At 36.4% G+C, this 19,295-nt stretch overlaps 1 protein-coding gene across 1 annotated transcript; it reads right to left on the bottom strand.

Annotated features, from left to right (window-relative positions):
- Positions 1–2,774: 2,774 nt before the first annotated feature.
- On the bottom strand, positions 2,775–18,262 carry LOC143910760 (uncharacterized). The gene is made up of 4 exons (XM_077429356.1): positions 17,523–18,262; positions 14,344–17,399; positions 2,895–3,019; positions 2,775–2,807 (listed from the first exon to the last, which is right to left on the bottom strand). The coding sequence occupies exons 2-4, from the start codon at positions 16,856–16,858 to the stop codon at positions 2,775–2,777; spliced, it is 2,673 nt and encodes an 890-aa protein (XP_077285482.1). The 5' UTR covers positions 16,859–17,399; positions 17,523–18,262.
- Positions 18,263–19,295: the final 1,033 nt, after the last annotated feature.

Here is a 19,295-nt window from a genome sequence, read left to right as displayed (position 1 = left end):
AAAATTTTACTTAAGAAACTCAAATATATAATTTTAATTACAACACTGAAAATGTAAAAAAGTAAATTTGTCATACATTATAATTAAATATTATATTTATCCACACATTATTCTAAGTAAATGTTACCAAAGATTTCTGAGCTTGTGTGAAATTGAAATGTGATATAAATATTTAGATTTGTTATGAAATAGGATATGTTAAAAATAATAAGTAATATTTATTAAATTATTATTTTCAATAAATATATTTTTAAAACTCGAGTCAAAAACATAGCCATCTTTATAAAATTGTTTTAATTTATATATGTAAGTACTTCATGTTTTTGTTCTATATTTTAAATTACTTCATGTATTTTTATTTAACTAGATATGTTAAGATTACATTTTAAGCTGGATACTTATTTCAATTAATAAGTGATAATTTTAAAATGTGCAAATTATTGTTTGGTTATTTATTCTATGGTGCGATGTAAGATTATTTATTTATATAGAATCTGAGTGGAGAAAATTCTCAAAAAACATTTTTATATCGAATTTCGAATTTGTCAATTGAAAAATTATTTGTCAATTAATTATGTTGAAATGTACATAAAGTTGAAATAAAAAAAAATAGAGTTATAACAAATATTTATATTTAAATGATTTTTTTTCAATATAAGTTGTATAATTTGTGAAATAATAAGTTTTATAACCATAATTAAAATAGTTTTATTATATTTATTCATATTATGGTTACATTCATTCAGTTGGTTCATATTATAATTGAATTTCGAGCACATAATTGGAATACAGTTTTCCAATTTTAAATGAACCTCAAAAGTTAATATCAATTTTAATTGGTCCAATAATCTTATTATTTAATCAGTATGCAGAGACGTTATGTTATTTAATCGATATGCAAGTACAGACTATTATTTTTTTCAAAAGAAAGTGACATTATTACGATTATTTATACAATTATTGTACGATTATTATCTGTTATATGTGTAGAAAATATAGAATATACATTTATTAAACACGAAAATGATTTATAATATTTTTGATTAATTCAGTATGTGTACAGCTTAGGTACAAGTGTACCTAAGCTAAATCCCTACGAATATAATTATTTGTGTACATATCTACATACTATTAAAATATGTAATTTAAAATTAAAAAAAAGAATATATTTAGTAGATTATATTTACCTACATATGTATGTATATTGTACTAATATGTATAAGATAAAACGGAAAAATAATCGTAAATGTAAATATGTCATTATGTTTTTTGAATACATCGACTGTGAATTTATAAAATTAAAATATATATTTCAACATTCTGACATTCAAACATGAACTAATTAAACCGTTTTTTTATTCTTTTGATGCTTATTAGTTTTTACCCCATCCAATCCAAATTTTTCATTATAAATTTAATCAGTGAAAAGCTTTGAAAAAATTGGGTTGGTGTATCAACGTTTGAAAAAATTATCCGTTTAAAAAAAAAGCTTTGAAAAAATTATCCGTTGGTGTATCAACGGGTGGTTTTTGAATGGAATTGACAATTTGTTCAGTATGTAAATTGATAATTGTCATAAGTTGTAGATTAAAGATTTGATTTCCTCTTCAGATTTGGATATTTGTGACACCCAAGTCAATCGTTTCCAAACACAGTATGTCAATTTATCTGATTTAATTGTCGAAATCACTTATTATCACCATTGTTTGATTATGACTTCAAATTTTTTCCCTAATTCCGGAATCTTTTTTCTCTGTATTTTTAATGTTTCAAAAGCAATTAGACGAAACAATTACAGCAACCCCGAGGTACTGGCCGAAAACCAACAGTTCGCCAGTGCTTCGCCGGTAAGCAATTGCTTCCTTCCCGGCTTTCAAAATAAATAGTTGTGCATCACCAACACAGTCGTCTCACTCGCCCTACCCCCATATAATTTTCGTGCGCACATAATTATTACAATCCATATTTATATGTATATTTTAACTGTATTGTTATATAATCACTAGTGATTCTATTACTATTAGATTCGCCATGTTTACGCTGTTTATATTGTTACGTACGCCGTGGATTGAGCGAATTGTACTTAGACCAACGGATATCTGTTATCGGATTAACTAAATGCATGCACTTACTTCCAAAGATTATATCTGGACTCTAAGTGCATTTAGGCTAAACAATGACCGATATTAGTTATTTCTCAGAATCGGTACGGGGAGACCCAATATCGGGGAAATACATATCCGAATACGTGACTATACAACAGGTAAACAGATTAGGCGTCCTGAGAGATCTACCCTTTATAAGGCGGTACGTAGGCGATATCAGGGCATTCTGGACTTAGCAGTGACACTGCGTGTATCTCCTGAATCATCAATAAATGCTGTGAAACGACTGTTGGTCTTTTACTTGGATCCTCCACCCACCCCTACGCAACAATATCACAAATACTGAGTGAAGCCGGGTAAAACTAGTTATATATAAATATGGTGAAAGGTAATTTATAGGAGCGCGTGCGTATTAATGCGCCATTCACCCGTAGAAATAATGAAAGAGTGTGTGTATGTGTGTGTGTGTGGGTGTCACCCGTCACTCGGCCTGACGTCACATGACGCTCCACCCCCCACTCCCCAATTCCCAACTACCACGCTTCCCCGCGTCTTCTTTACCACTTCACTTTAATTGGCTGTATATTGACGGTCTGGCACAAACACATATACCCACACACATCGCGTCCGATTTTATATTCTATTGTAACGTAGGAGCCGCCACGGTGGTTATGTCAATTGGTTTCGAGGATTATCTCCAGACTTAACTGCAACAATGAGATACCCCCGAATGCACTTAGCGGCGGTAACGGCACTCGGTCGCTTTCCCGTGGAGTTCTCAGAACTGACAGCACGATAGCGTGGAACTGAGAGCTTTGGACTGTGGAATTGCATATCCGGGCACGTGCCTAAACAATAGGGAAGTAACCGAACGTCGAAGATACAGTGAGCGACCTTCCCCTTATAAGTAGGTACTAGGTGCGATATCAAGGGATTCTGGATGGAGCACTGAGCACACTTTACATATATATATATACCACTCAACTGATTACGATGGAACTTTCAGGATTTGTTGTATGCATTTCCGGGAAGATTAATATGAAAAAAACGGGAAAAACCTCTTAATAATAATATTCGTAATTACGATGTTACTGCCGCGAAAGTAAAGCTATCCTATCGCCTTCAACGCATCCCGCCGTGAGTGTGACAATAATCGCGCCGCGCCTACGCGTTACTGTGGCATTACAACGCATGCCGGGTTCAGCTAGTATATTATATAACTGGCCAAAATGATAAAATTTGTGTCCTTATGAAGAAAATGAAATATGGATGGATTCGAGTGCAAGAACAAGAATTTCGTTCCAGCAACGTTTTTTTCAAAAACAAGCTCTGTATATATGTAAAAAGGTAAATGGATTACGTTGCAAAAGAGAATCGCCACCAGGATAACCGTACCGGGCACGCGATTGTCGTAGCGACGGTTATTCTATGGCTGCTCACTTTTACGATGTAATCACCGAACCGTATGTGAGGCCTCCAATAAAATAAAAATTAGGTTCTGATATTGTGTACAATTTTAAACAAAAATGTATTGAAGAAAATAGTAATGTGAACTTAAAGTGGGAAGGTATGAAATCAGCAATGACCCAATCTGGGAAAAAGTTTCTTGAAAAAAATCAAATAATTAATAAAAAAAAACCTTGGATGACGGATGAAATTATACATTTAATGAAAGAACTTAAAAAACACAAACATAATAATCCAACACAATATAAAAATATTCACCGCCAAATTCAAAGGAAAATTAAAGAAATCAAAGAAAAATGGATGGAAAATAAATGTGACGAAATTGAAAAATTACAAGAAAAACACGATGAATTGTAATAATGTACATAAAAAACTAAAAGAAGCAACAGGAGCATTCAGAAAAAAGATTTCATAATCCTTAGGAATAAAAATGGAAAAATCATTTTAAAAATGGATGAGAAGAAATCAGAATGGACTGAGTACACAAAATTGCTCTTTAAAGACAATAGAAAAACCGGGAGGCATATTAAAGATCCAGAAACGGGACCATACATATTGAAATCCGAAGTGGAACATGCTATAAAACTAGCAAAGAGTCGGAAAGCTACTGGACCGGATATGATTCCTGCCGAATTCCTAAAGCTATTGAAGATCTCACAAAACTTTTCAATAAAATATATTTATCAGGCGAAATACTTAGCAATTGGTTACAATCCATATTTATCCCGTTGCCAAAAAAAAAAAACGCGAGGACGTGTAGCGACTTCAGAATAATTAGCCTAATGAGTCACAGATTGAAGATCCTACTAAAGATAATACAGGGCAGAATTTACTCACGGTGTGAAGAGGCGAAAAGCAGAGAGCAGTTTGGGTTCAGACAAGGCTTGGGTACCCGAGAGGCTCTTTTCTGTATGAAAACACTACTCCAAAGATGCAGAGAAGTCCGTAAACCTGTGTACATCTGCTTTATAGACTTTGAAAAGGCCTTTGACCGTGTCCAACACGCTCGCCTGCTGGAAACATTAAAAAATATTGGCCTGGACGACAGAGATGTCAGATTGCTACGAAATATTTATTGGAATCAGACTGCAGTAGTACGTGTCAATGATCAATTCACTGATGAGATTCCTATAAAACGGGGCGTCAGGCAAGGATGCATCCTATCACCTACATACTCTCATACTACATTCGACATTGAAAAATATACACAAAACGTGCTTACCTCAACATACCTAACCTAACCTAACCTAACCATCACCGAAATCAAAGAATTCGACATTGCCAAAATATCCAAAAAACGTGCTAACCTCAACATACCTAACACAACCTAACCTAACCATCACCGAAATCAAAGAATTGGACATTGCAAGAATATTCACAAAACCTGCTTACTTCACAAGACCTAACCCAACTTAACTTACCATAACCGAAATCGATGAATTTGACATTGCAAAAATATACACAAAACGTGCTAACCTCACCAAACCTAACAAAACCTAACCTTACCATCACCGAAATCAAAGAATTCGACATTGCCAAAATAGTCACAAAACCTGCTAACTTCACAAGACCTAACCCAACCTAACCTTACCATAACCGAAATCAATGAATTCGACATTGAAAAAATATACACAAAACGTGCTAACCTCACCAAACCTAAACCAACCTAACCTAACCATCACCGAAATCAAAGAATTCGACATTGCCAAAATATCCAAAAAACCTGCTAACTTCACGAAACCTAACCCAACCTAACCTTACCATAACTGAAATCAATGAATTCGACATTGCAAAATCATACACAAAACGTGCTAACCTCACCAAACCTAACCCAACCTAACCTAACCATCACCGAAATCAAAGAATTGGACATTGCAAAAATATACACAAAACTTGCTAACTTCACGAAACCTAACCCAACCTAACCTAACCATCACCGAAATCAATAAATTCGACATTGCAAAAATATACACAAAACGTGCTCACCTCACCAAACTTAACCCAACCTAACCTAACCATCACCGAAATCAAAGAATTTGACATTGAAAAATATACACAAAATGTGCTTACCTCACCATACCCAACCCAACCTAACCTAACCATCACCAAAATCAAAGAATTCGACATTGCCAAAATATCCAAAAAACGTGCTTACCTCAACATACCTAACACAACCTAACCTAACTATCACCGAAATCAATGAATTGGACATTGCAAAAATATACACAAAACGTGCTTTCCTCACCATACCTAACCCAACCTAACCTAACCATCACCGCAATCAAAGAATTCGACATTGCCAAAATATCCAAAAAACGTGCTTACCTCACCATACCTAACAAAACCTAACCTAACCATCACCGAAATCAAAGAATTGGACATTGCAAAAATATTCACAAAACCTGCTAACTTCACAAGACCTAACCCAACCTAACCTTACCATAACCGATATCAATGAATTCGACATTGCAAAAATATACACAAAACGTGCTAACCTCACAAAACCTAACCCAACCTAACCTAACCATCACCGAAATCAAAGAATTGGACATTGCAAAAATATACACAAAACGTGCTAACTTCACGAAACCTAACCCAACCTAACCTAACCATCACCGAAATCAATGAATTCGACATTGCAAAAATATACACAAAACGTGCTTACCTCACCAAACCTAACCCAACCTAACCTAACTATAACCAAATTCAAAAAATTCGACATTGCCAAAATATCCAGAAAACGTTTTTACCCCACCAAACCTAACCCAACCTAACCTAACCATCACGGAAATTAAAGAATTGGACATTGCAAAAATATACACAAAACGTGCTTACTTTACGATACCTAACCCAACCTAACCTTACCTTAACTGAAATCAATGAATTCGACATTTCAAAATCATACACAAAACGTGCTAACCTCACCAAACCTTACAAAACCTAACCTTACCATCACCGAAATCAAAGAATTGGACATTGCAAGAATATACACAAAACGTGCTAACTTCACAAAACCAAACCCAACCTAAACTAACCATCACCGAAATCAATGAATTCGACATTGCAAAAATATACACAAAATGTGCTTACCTCAGCAAACATAACCCAACCTAACCTAACTATTACCGAAATCAATGAATTCGACATTGCCAAAATATCCATAAAACGTGCTAACCTCACCATACCAAACCCAAACTAACCTAACCATCACCGAAATCAAAAAATTCGACATTGCCAAAATATCAACAAAACGTGCTGAACTCACAATACCTAACCCAACCTAACCTAACCATCACCGAAATCAAAGAATTGGACATTGCAAAAATATACACAAACGTGCTTATCTCACCTAACCTAACCCAACCTAACCTAACCATCACCAAAATCAAAGAATTCGACATTGCCAAAATATCCACAAAACGTGCTTACCTCACCATACCTAACCCAACCTCACCTAACCATCACAAAAAACAGAGAATTCGACATTGCCAAAATTTCCACAAAACGTTCTTACCCCACCACCCAACCTAACCTAACCTAACCATCGACGAAATCAAAGAATATGACAATGCCAAAATATCCACAAAACGTGCTTACCACACCATACCTAACCCAAAGTAACCTAAGCATCACTGAAATCAAAGAATTCGACATTGCCAAAATATCCACTAAATGTCCTTTCCTCACCATACCTAACCCAACCTAACCTTACCAACACCGAAATCAAAGAATTCGACATTGCCAAAATATCCACAAAACGTTCTTACCCCACCAAACCTAACCCAACCTAACCTAACCATCACCGAAATCAAAGAATTGGACATTGCCAAAATATCCACAAAACGTGCTAACTTCACGAAACCTTATCTTACCTAAACTATCCATCACCGAAATCAATGAATTCGACATTGCAAAAATATACACAAAACGTGCTAACTTCACGAAACCTTATCTTACCTAAACTATCCATCACCGAAATCAATGAATTCGACATTGCAAAAATATACACAAAACGTGCTAACCTCACCAAACCTAACCCAACCTAACCTAACCATCACCGAAATCAAAGAATTCGACATTGCCAAAATATCCACAAAACGTTTTTAACCCACCACCCAACGTAAACTAACCATCAAAGAAATCAAAGAATTTGACATTGCAAAAATATTCACAAAACCTGGTAACTTCACGAAACCTAACCCAACCTAACCTAACCATCACCGAAATCAAAGAATTTGACATTGCCAAAATATCCACAAAACGTGCTTACCACACCATACCTAACCCAAAGTAACCTAAGCATCACTGAAATCAAAGAATTCGACATTGCCAAAATATCCACTAAATGTGCTTTCCTCACCATACCTAACCCAACCTAACCTTACCAACACCGAAATCAAAGAATTCGACATTGCCAAAATATCCACAAAACGTTCTTACCCCACCAAACCTAACCCAACCTAACCTAACCATCACCGAAATCAAAGAATTGGACATTGCCAAAATATCCACAAAACGTGCTAACTTCACGAAACCTTATCTTACCTAAACTATCCATCACCGAAATCAATGAATTCGACATTGCAAAAATATACACAAAACGTGCTAACTTCACGAAACCTTATCTTACCTAAACTATCCATCACCGAAATCAATGAATTCGACATTGCAAAAATATACACAAAACGTGCTAACCTCACCAAACCTAACCCAACCTAACCTAACCATCACCGAAATCAAAGAATTCGACATTGCCAAAATATCCACAAAACGTTCTTAACCCACCACCCAACCTAACCTAACCATCAAAGAAATCAAAGAATTTGACATTGCAAAAATATTCACAAAACCTGGTAACTTCACGAAACCTAACCCAACCTAACCTAACCATCACCGAAATCAAAGAATTTGACAATGCAAAAATATACACAAAACGTGCTCACTTGTCGAAACCTAACCCAACCTTACCTAACCATCACCGAAATCAATGAATTCCACATTGCAAAAATATACACAAAACGTGCTAACTTCACGAAACCTAATCCAACCTAAACTAACCATCACCGAAATCAATGAATTCGACATTGCAAAAATATACACAAAACGTGCTAACCTCACCAAACCTAACCCAACCTAACCTAACCATCACCGAAATCAAGGAATTCGACATTGCAAAAATATACACAAAACGTGCTTACCTTACCAAACCTAACCCAACCTAACCTAACCATCAACGAAATCAAAGAAATCGACATTGCCAAAATATCCACAAAACGTTCTTACCCCACCAAACCTAACCCAACCTAACCTAACCATCACCGAAATCAAAGAATTCGACATTGCCAAAATATCCAGAAAACGTTCTAACCCCACCAAACCTAACCCAACCTAACCTAACAATCACCGAAATCAAAGAATTGGACATTGCAAAAATATTCACAATACCTGCTAACTTCACGAAACCTAACTTAACCTAACCTATTCATCACCGAAATCAATGAATTCGACATTGAAAAATATACACAAAACGTGCTTACCTCACCATACCTAACCCAACCTAACCTAACCATCACCGCAATCAAAGAATTCGACATTGCCAAAATATCCAAAAAACGTGCTTACCTCACCATACCTAACAAAACCTAACCTAACCATCACCAAAATCAAAGAAATCGACATTGCCAAAATATCCACAAAACGTTCTTACCCCACCAAACCTAACCCAACCTAACCTAACCATCACCGAAATCAAAGAATTGGACATTGCAAAAATATTCACAATACCTGCTAACTTCACGAAACCTAACTTAACCTAACCTATTCATCACCGAAATCAATGAATTCGACATTGAAAAATATACACAAAACGTGCTTACTTCAAAAAATCTAACCCAACCTAACCTAACCATCACCGAAATAAAAGAATTCGACATTGCCAAAATATCCACAAAACGTTCTTACCTCATCAAACCTAACCCAACCTCAACTAACCATCACCGAAATCAAAGAATTCGACATTGCCACAATATCCACAAAACGTGCTAACCTCACCAAACCTAACCCAACCTAACCTAACCATCGCCGAAATCAAAGAATTTGACAATGCAAAAATATACACAAAACGTGCTCACTTGTCGAAATCTAACCCAACCTTACCTAACCATCACCGAAATCAATGAATTCGACATTGCAAAAATATACACAAAACGTGCTAACTTCACGAAACCTAATCCAACCTAAACTAACCATCACCGAAATCAATGAATTCGACATTGCTAAAATATACACAAAACGTGCTTACCTTACCGAACCTAACCCAACCTAACCTAACCATCAACGAAATCAAATAAATCGACATTGCCAAAATATTCACAAAACGTTCTTACCCCACTAAACCTAACCCAACCTCACCTAACAATCACCGAAATCAAAGAATTGGACATTGCAAAAATATTCACAAAACGTGCTAACTTCACAAGACCTAACCCAACCCAACCTTACCATAACCGATATTAATGAATTCAACATTGCAAAAATATACACAAAACGTGCTAACCTCACAAAACCTAACCCAACCTAACCTTACCATCACCGAAATCAATGAATTGGACATTGCAAAAATATACACAAAACGTGCTAACTTCACGAAACCTAACCCAACCTAACCTATCCATCACCGAAATCAATGAATTCGACATTGCAAAAATATACACAAAAGGTGCTTACCTCACCAAACCTAACCCAACCTAACCTAACTGGAAAAGACTTCGATAATGGTTTGATGTAGTTTATTGAAATGTAAAATTTGCACGTGGTGGGCCAGCGGAGCGTACGGAACACAAGCTGTCCGTACGCCGTCTACTCGGTGACTCTGTCGACCGTCGCGTATTTCCGCTTGGGCCGACACTAATGCCAACTCGTCAATAATGCCAATCGACAATCAGTTAATAAGACTGTTTGCCACACGTCATTACAAAAGTCGGAACATAGTCCCACATAGGAAAACTGTTGAACAATACAGTTATTCTACAGAGTTACAGCATTACTGACGAGTCGTTTACAATAAATCATAGCTCTTAAAATAATTAAATAGAGGGTGAATAATGAAACCTTTGCCTCATCCAGTGTGAGGATAAAATCAATTTATTGGTTCAGTAATATTTCAACTTATAGGTATACCTCTGGTGAATGTTGTTTCTATTTACATTAAAGTTTTTGAAATCTCCTTTGAAGCTGTGAATAAGCATTACAAGATAAGTTTACTTTAAAGAAGAGAGAGTGGACTGTATATGGTTTAAAACTTAAGCATTCCTCATCTTGATGTTAACTTAGACAATACAATGTTGACACTGTTACAGTTGTCAAGACAGATCAGCTATTACCGATCAACTAAACTTGATTAGTGAGTGTAATGCTCCTAAGTTAGCTTGATTTCATCAACAAGTAGCACAAACATTGCTAAATTAAAAGTAAATTGGAAAGTCATTCATTCATTCCTACAAGCAGGAAATGAAGGCGAACTATGATTATAGATGTCTCTACGTTAAACATCGAAATGTTCAGTATTATAATATTTACTTATTCTATGATTCACATAAATACTATAAACAGTAAGAGTTAACTTATGTTTTCATAACAAGAAACATAAGACCTGCGGATGACTCCCGGCAGGTTATAATTAAGTAGACATGAAATAATTTAAGATGCTCCATTAAGTGTGGCTTGGAGACTAACATTAACAAATCATGAATCTAATTTTAACTGTCAAATTTGAACAGTTTATTTTAAACTCGGATATAATCCTTCCGAGTGATGACATGAGACAAGTCTTATATTATAAAGACAAAATGATTAGATTAAATTCGGAGATATATACTGCCGAATGTTAAAATGAAAATAGCTTAAATTATACACACAACACAATTAAAGTGAATTACGGAGTACTACTATTAACATTGAATGATTTAAACTCATGATTACATCTAATAAGTAATATGAGTTGGGGGTAGTGTCTTCGGGTTAAACTAAGCTACCGAAGTTGACGGAATTGAAGCTGCTGTTTCTCCTCCCTCTTGCTGATCTTCCTTCCTGTCAAGTGGTCCTTGTGGTAGAATCGGCAATCTCGCCACTAGATGACTGGACCGACGAAACTCTCCGCTGGCAGTAAAGACGTCGACGACTCGAACTCTGCCATCTGGTCCGGGATACAATTTAGTGACTCGACCCAAGACCCATCGGGTTGGCAGCATGTGTTCCTCCTTTAACAGGACCATTTGATCCACACTCAGATTGTTGCTCGAGTCCTTCTTCCATTTGTGTCGTAACTGCAAAGAATGTAAATATTCCGCCGACCAACGTTTCCAAAATGCTGCTGTGGTCAATTGTATCTGAAGCAGATTGGCATGGACATTAGTGTTATATTTAACCTCCATTGGAAGAGCGAGTAAGGATCTGCCAATTAAGAAATGTCCAGGTGTGAGGGGTAAAAGGTCTAGTGGATCCGAAGACAAGGGACTAAGAGGACGGGAATTCATGCAAGCTTCTATTTGAGTCAATACCGTACAAAATGATTCGAAATTTAAGGTGGTGGCCTTTAACACCTTGTTTAAATGAATCTTCATGGATTTAACCGCTGCTTCCCACAGCCCTCCCATGTGAGGCGCCCTTGGCGGGTTAAACTTCCAACGAATCCCTTCGGAGGCTACATACCGTAGTAGCTTCTCCTCATGAGGACGTTCGTAAATTAATTTTACTAAATTAACGAGTTCACGACTTGCACCGACAAAATTAGTAGCATTGTCGGAATATATCGTATTGGGCCTGCCACGTCTGGCTACGAATCTTCTTAAACAATTTAAAAAATTTGAACTCGTTAAGTCTCCGACAAGTTCCAAGTGAACTGCCTTACTGGAAAAACACACAAAGACACAAACGTAACCCTTAATTATCTTAGAATTCTTATTGCAACCACTCTTCACAGGAAAAAGTCCTGCGAAATCTATCCCCACATGACTGAAAGGAAAATTCGCAGTGGTACGTTCAAGCGGGAGTAATCCCATTAATCTATTGTGTGACAGTGGTTTATTTCTGAAACAAATGACACATGAACGCACCACTCCTTTGACAGTATTATGTCCGGCCAATGGCCAATAGGTCTGCCGCAATAACGACAGTAAGGCTTGAGTACCCAAGTGAATATATTTCAAGTGCGCATCTCGGACAATCATGTGTGTAAGTTTATGCTTATTTGACAAGATAATGGGTGACGTTGATAGAGTTGTTCCCAGAGGAAGTCTACTTCCAACACAAATTAAATTCTCGTGGAATAGAGGGGACAATTTAGCTAATTTACTGCTACTGGGAATTGGATGTCCCTTGCTCAGCAAACGATATTCCAATGGAAATGATTCCATTTGCGATAACCTTATCAAATTATTTAAAGCATCTTTTAATTCTAAAGCGGACGGTTCGTTATTTTCTTTAACGTTTAATTGTTTATTCCTTAGTGGCCGACGAACATATGATAAAACTCGAAGGAGTCTTGGAAGATGAGAATATTTATCTATCCAATTATTTTCCCTCACAAGGGTAGCGTTAGTGACTACCCTTCTCTCTGGAAGATCTATTGTGATCTCAGGAGGTCTTCGAGGCCATCGTGATTCGTCTAATTTCAACCAACTAGGGCCGTCCCACCATAACGAATTATGATTTAATTCTGATGGTTGAGTCCCTCGAGAAATTAAATCTGCTGGATTGTCTGTAGAGGAGACATGGTACCACTCAATGGGTTGAGATATTGATTGGATTTCGGCCACTCGATTGGCAACGAAGGTGGTCCATTTACATGACTCTCCTCTAATCCAATGCAATGCGACGGTTGAATCCGTCCAATAATATTTTTCATTAATATGAATTGTTAATTGGTCTATTGTTGACTTCATTAACTTTGATAATAACATAGCGGAGCACAGCTCTAAACGCGGAATAGTTACAAAACTGAGCGGAGCGACTCTCGAACGAGAACACACAAGATGACATTTGGAATTTCCCAATTGATCAGTACATTTTACATAAATACAAGCACCATAAGCTTTCTCGGATGCGTCACAAAATCCGTGTGCCTGTATATTAATGGCATTATTTAGTATTATCAATCTAGGAATTTTATAAAGTTTCATGACTGTATTGGATAATTGACAATCTTTCCATTTTTTGAAGATTGTCTGAGGAATGAATTCATCCCAACCAATGGTTTGTTGCCAGACAGATTGCATTAATATCTTATAATTAATTAACAATGGAGATAATAGTCCTAATGGGTCGAAGATCTGACTAATTACTGATAAAAAGTTTCTTTTTGTTATATTTTCAGTCTCGACTTCGGTTTGAACCTTAAATACAAAAACGTCTTCCCGCGGTTTCCAAAATAAACCTAAAGTTTTGTGTGATTCGTTAGAGAAGTTAAAATCTGAACAATCGTCAGCCTTAACATCCGTGATTATATCGGAGTTGTTCGATGTCCATTTGCTTAAGGGCATACCGGCTGATAATAATATGGTTTCCAGTTGAACCTTTAATAATTTACCAGCTTCAATAGTATTAGTTCCCGTGAGCAAATCATCAACATAAAAATCACGTTCGATCACTTTACTAGCGATGGGATATTTGTTTCTATTCTCCTCTGCTAACTGATTTAGACATCTAGTAGCTAAAAATGGGGCTGAAGCAGTTCCGAATGTTACTGTATTAAGTTTGTAATGCTTGAATTTACTCTGGGGATCTGTTCGCCAAATGATTCGTTGTACATTTTTATTTTTCTCTGCTATTTGAATCTGTCGGTACATCTGCTTAATATCCGCAGTAATCACGTATTTATGGAGTCGAAAGTTGAGTAGTAAACTTAACAAATCTGATTGGACACTAGGTCCCACCATCAAAATATTATTTAGTGAGATATTAGACGTTGTCTTTGCGGACGCATCAAAAACTACACGATATTTAGTGGTAAGGCTAGACTCCTTAACCACGACGTGATGAGGTAAATAACAATGAACCTCATGTGCCTCCGGAGGTTCACACTCTGACATATGTCCTAAATTTATGTACTCTTCTAAAACTTTATTGTATTCCATTTTTAAATTATTATTGGCTAAAAAACGTCTTTCCAAAGTTTTGTGTCTTTTCTCCGCAATGTGTAATGAACTTCCTAATACTACCGGGGAATTTTTATATGGTAAAGCTACACAAAATCTACCGTTTTTATCTCGTGATGTGTGTGCTTGGAAATGTTCCTCACATCTTTTCTCCTCAAGAGATTGATGTTTTACCATAGGAACCTGGTCGATCATCCAAAAGTTTTGAATGTGACTGTCTAATTGACTTAAGCCTATGTGGCTCTTCCCTGGAGCATTATTTACTTCGGGATATGGACCAACTATTGTCCATCCGAATTCGGTATCCTTTAAGATAGGCATACCTTTTCCTAACTGGATGGTTCCTGCTTTCATAGCATGAACGCAAATCTCGGCGCCGAGCAATAAATCGATTGGCGTCGGTTTATTCCAAAGGGGATCTGATAACTTGATTCCCGCTGGTATTGAAATTAACTGTTGATCCAGTTTCACAGTTGGAATTTCGCCAGTAATTTCTGGTAATACCAAACACGACACTTTGGTTGAGTAATTAGTGGTTGAAGACCTTATGGTCACCTTGGTGATGTGACGAATGCTACTTTCTTGATTAGCGATACCTACAATTTTTTGAGAGATTTTCTCTAATTTGAAGTTATTCTTCTTAGCGAAAGATGTGGTAACATAGTTGACTTGTGAGCCGGAATCTAATAATGTGCGACCCTTAACGACCGTTCCATTGGACGTTATAATGTCTACTTGTACCGTCGGTAAAATTATCTCCCTTTGAGAGAAATGAGTAGAATGAGCATTAATTGACTTCCTTCCCGTATTATTGGAACTAAATGTATCGTCCTGATGCAACAAAGTATGATGGTTTTGTTTGCACCTTAAGCAATTATAGTTAGACTTGCAATTTGTTATCTTATGCGATGAATTTAAACATTTAAAACACATGTTATTAGATTTAACGAATTCATTTCTTTCCATACTGGATTTTGCTTTGAATTTATCACATTTGCCTATGAAATGATTATTTCGACAGAATGCGCATGCGTTTACCTTACTTGATGGGTTTTTGTTCGCGACATGAGTTCTCATGATTCTTTGACGACTATGAGGGAATTCCTTCACCGTAGTTACAGATGCAGTAGATTGTAATACATTACATCTATTCTGCAAGAATGTCTCTAAACTTTCATATGGTGGCATTTCTCTGCTAACCAGCGATATTTCCCAGTCTCTTACTAGATTAAAAGGTAATTTCCTTAGAACTAAACATGTTACCCATGGATCTAAAATTTCTCTCGCGTAACCCAACGATTCAATGTTTTTAATACACACTGTTACCTGATTCAATAGATTTCTCAATTCGATATGTGATTCTCTTGTGATTAATTTTAAGTCACAAAGTGAATTAATCCTAGTTTTGAGATTAAGTCTTGGTAAATTATATTGCTTGTCTAAAATACTCCAAGTTATTTCGTAACTGTCTGAGCTAATATCTAAACCTGATACAGCTGCCAAAGCGGGACCGATTAAGGATTGATGCAAATATTGCAATTTCGTGACATTCGAATATTCCGTTTTGTTTCCTATTATATTCTTAAAAGCTTGTTGAAACGATTGCCATTCAGATGGATCTCCCTGAAATGTGGGAATGGTTAGCGTCGGTAACTTATCTCTAGCAAATTTAATTGTTGCTTGCTCTACCTTCAGTTTACAATCTTGAATGGATTGTCTCTCTAATGCTGCTTTAAGATTTTGAATTGTCATTGTGATTATGTAGAACTCTTCGTCTATTTGATCCGCCTGCTCTATATCTGTGATGTTGTCTAAATACTCATAATGGAGTTTTTGGAGATAGTCGTATGCTTTTTCAATAAATTGATACTGTCCTTCATTTATTTCGGAGATTCTGTCTATTTTCTCCTGTAGTCTTTTAAACGCGCCCGAATACCTTAATTCTATTGACGTCATTGTAACTTCTACTTTATTTTCTTTCGCTAATGTTTTTATCGATTGAGTCTGACTTCGAGTCTGATGTATTCTAGAGCTTGACCTGTCTCTAATAGGTTCTACGTCCCTAGTTGGATTTCGACCTTTATGCGACTGGGAAGTCGAAGCTTCTATTACCTCGTTTTCAGCACTTGACATTTGTTTCAGAAAGTTGCACTATTTCGTCTCATAAATACAGTTATTCTCTACTATAGCTGTCGATTGAACTATTCGTAGAGATAAGGTAATAATATTCAATGATTAACCGTGAATCTTAATATTCTACTTTAACTATTATCACCAGAATCTATCCAACATATTTTGGAAGAAATAACAACCCTAAATTGGTGGGTGCTTGATTTAAACCACTTTGGGGCTACAAGTCTTGTGATTTATTTTAAATCACCACTGTTTCATCACACATTATGAAACAAAGAGATCTACCGATGTATGAATATGCCGGTATGTACTTGATTTAATCCACTTTGGGGCTACAAGTGTAATTCCACATTTATCGTGGAAGGGGGGGGGGGGGGAGGGTGTTTCTACACACATTAAGAAACAAAGATCTACCGATATGAATATACCGGTATGTACTTGGTTTAAGCCACTTTGGGGCTACAAGTATAATTCCACATTTATCGTGGAAGGGGGGGGGGGGAGGGTGTTTCTACACACATTAAGAAACAAAGATCTACCGCTATGAATATACCGGTATGTACTTGGTTTAAGCCACTTTGGGGCTACAAGTATAATTCCACATTTATCGTGGAAGGGGGGGGGGGGAGGGTGTTTCTACACACATTAAGAAACAAAGATCTACCGATATGAATATACCGGTATGTACTTGATTTAATCCACTTTGGGGCTACAAGTATAATTCTCCACGTGCTTTGCTAATTTTACACTACATCTGATTTTACACTTTTAATACGAAATTCGATGCGACCGATGAAACATTCCTTCGTAGCGCGATATTATTTTATACAATCGCGTTAATTAATTGTTATACTTTAAAACATATTTTAAAACTGACCTACCCACATGATTGCCTTTTGAACAGATTGCCTGAGATTGAATACATTCACTTACTTGAATATCCTTTACGATGTTTATGTGATCGTTCCGATAATTTTGGATTACCTCTGTGTCCCATGCGTCTTTGTAGGTTATGTTTTTATTTATATATTTTCTGCGTCAATCACGCGGTCATGTACCTCTGTACATCAATCAATATATTGCTGAAATAGAAGCAAACATGTTATTAGTATTGGAAAGGTATGGATAGTAACAAAGGAACGATACCGATTTCTTAATTGACATCCATTTTTTCTCGACCACGTTTTTTCCTATTGGTTTGTCCGTTTGGTGTTGTGGCCTAGGTTACTGGTGTCCGGTTCGAAGTGACCATCATGGAAAAGACTTCGATAATGGTTTGATGTAGTTTATTGAAATGTAAAATTTGCACGTGGTGGTTCAGCGGAGCGTACGGAACACAAGTTGTCCGTACGCCGTCTGCTCGAACTCTGTCGACCGTCGCGTATTTCCGCTTGGGCCGACACTAATGCCAACTCGTCAATAATGCCAATCGACAATCAGTTAATAAGACTGTTTGCCACACGTCATTACAAAAGTCGGAACACTAACTATAACCGAAATCAATGAATTCGACATTGCCAAAATATCCATAAAACGTGCTAACCTCACCATACCAAACCCAACCTAACCTAACCATTACCGAAATCAAAAAATTCGACATTGCCAAAATATCCAGAAAACTTTCTTACCCCACCAAACCTAACCCAACCTAACCTAACCATCACGGAAATTAAAGAATTGGACATTGCAAAAATATACACAAAACGTGCTTACTTCACGAAACCTTATCTTACCTAAACTATCCATCACCGAAATCAATGAATTCGACATTGCAAAAATATACACAAAACGTGCTTACCTCACCAAACCTAACCCAACCTAACCAAACCATCACCGAAATCAAAGACTTCAACATTGCCAAAATATCCACAAAACGTTCTTAACCCACCACCCAACCTAACCTAACCATCAAAGAAATCAAAGAATTTGACATTGCAAAAATATTCACAAAACGTGCTTACTTAAAAAAAATCTAACCCAACCTAACCTAACCATCACCGAATTCAAAGAATTCGACATTGCCAAAATATCCACAAAACGTGCTAACATCACCATACCAAACCCAACCTAACCTAACCATCACCGAAATCAAAGAATTGGACATTGCAAAAATATTCACAAAACCTGCTTACTTCACAAGCCCTAACCCAACCCAACCTTACCATAACCGATATTAATGAATTCGACATTGCAAAAATATACACAAAACGTGCTTACCTCACCAAACCTAACCCAACCTAACCTAACCATCACCGAAATCAAAAAATTCGACATTGCCAAAATATCCAGAAAACGTTTTTACCCCACCAAACCTAACCCAACCTAACCTAACCATCACGGAAATTAAAGAATTGGCCATTGCAAAAATATACACAAAACGTGCTTACCTTACCAAACCTAACCCAACCTAACCTAACCATCAACGAAATCAAATAAA

The sequence above is a fragment of the Arctopsyche grandis genome, chromosome 4 (assembly GCF_051622035.1).
Source record: "Arctopsyche grandis isolate Sample6627 chromosome 4, ASM5162203v2, whole genome shotgun sequence".
NCBI lineage: Eukaryota > Metazoa > Arthropoda > Insecta > Trichoptera > Hydropsychidae > Arctopsyche > Arctopsyche grandis.
The sequence above is the reverse complement of the archived record's forward strand: the minus strand, read 5'-3'. Positions and strand labels throughout refer to the sequence as shown.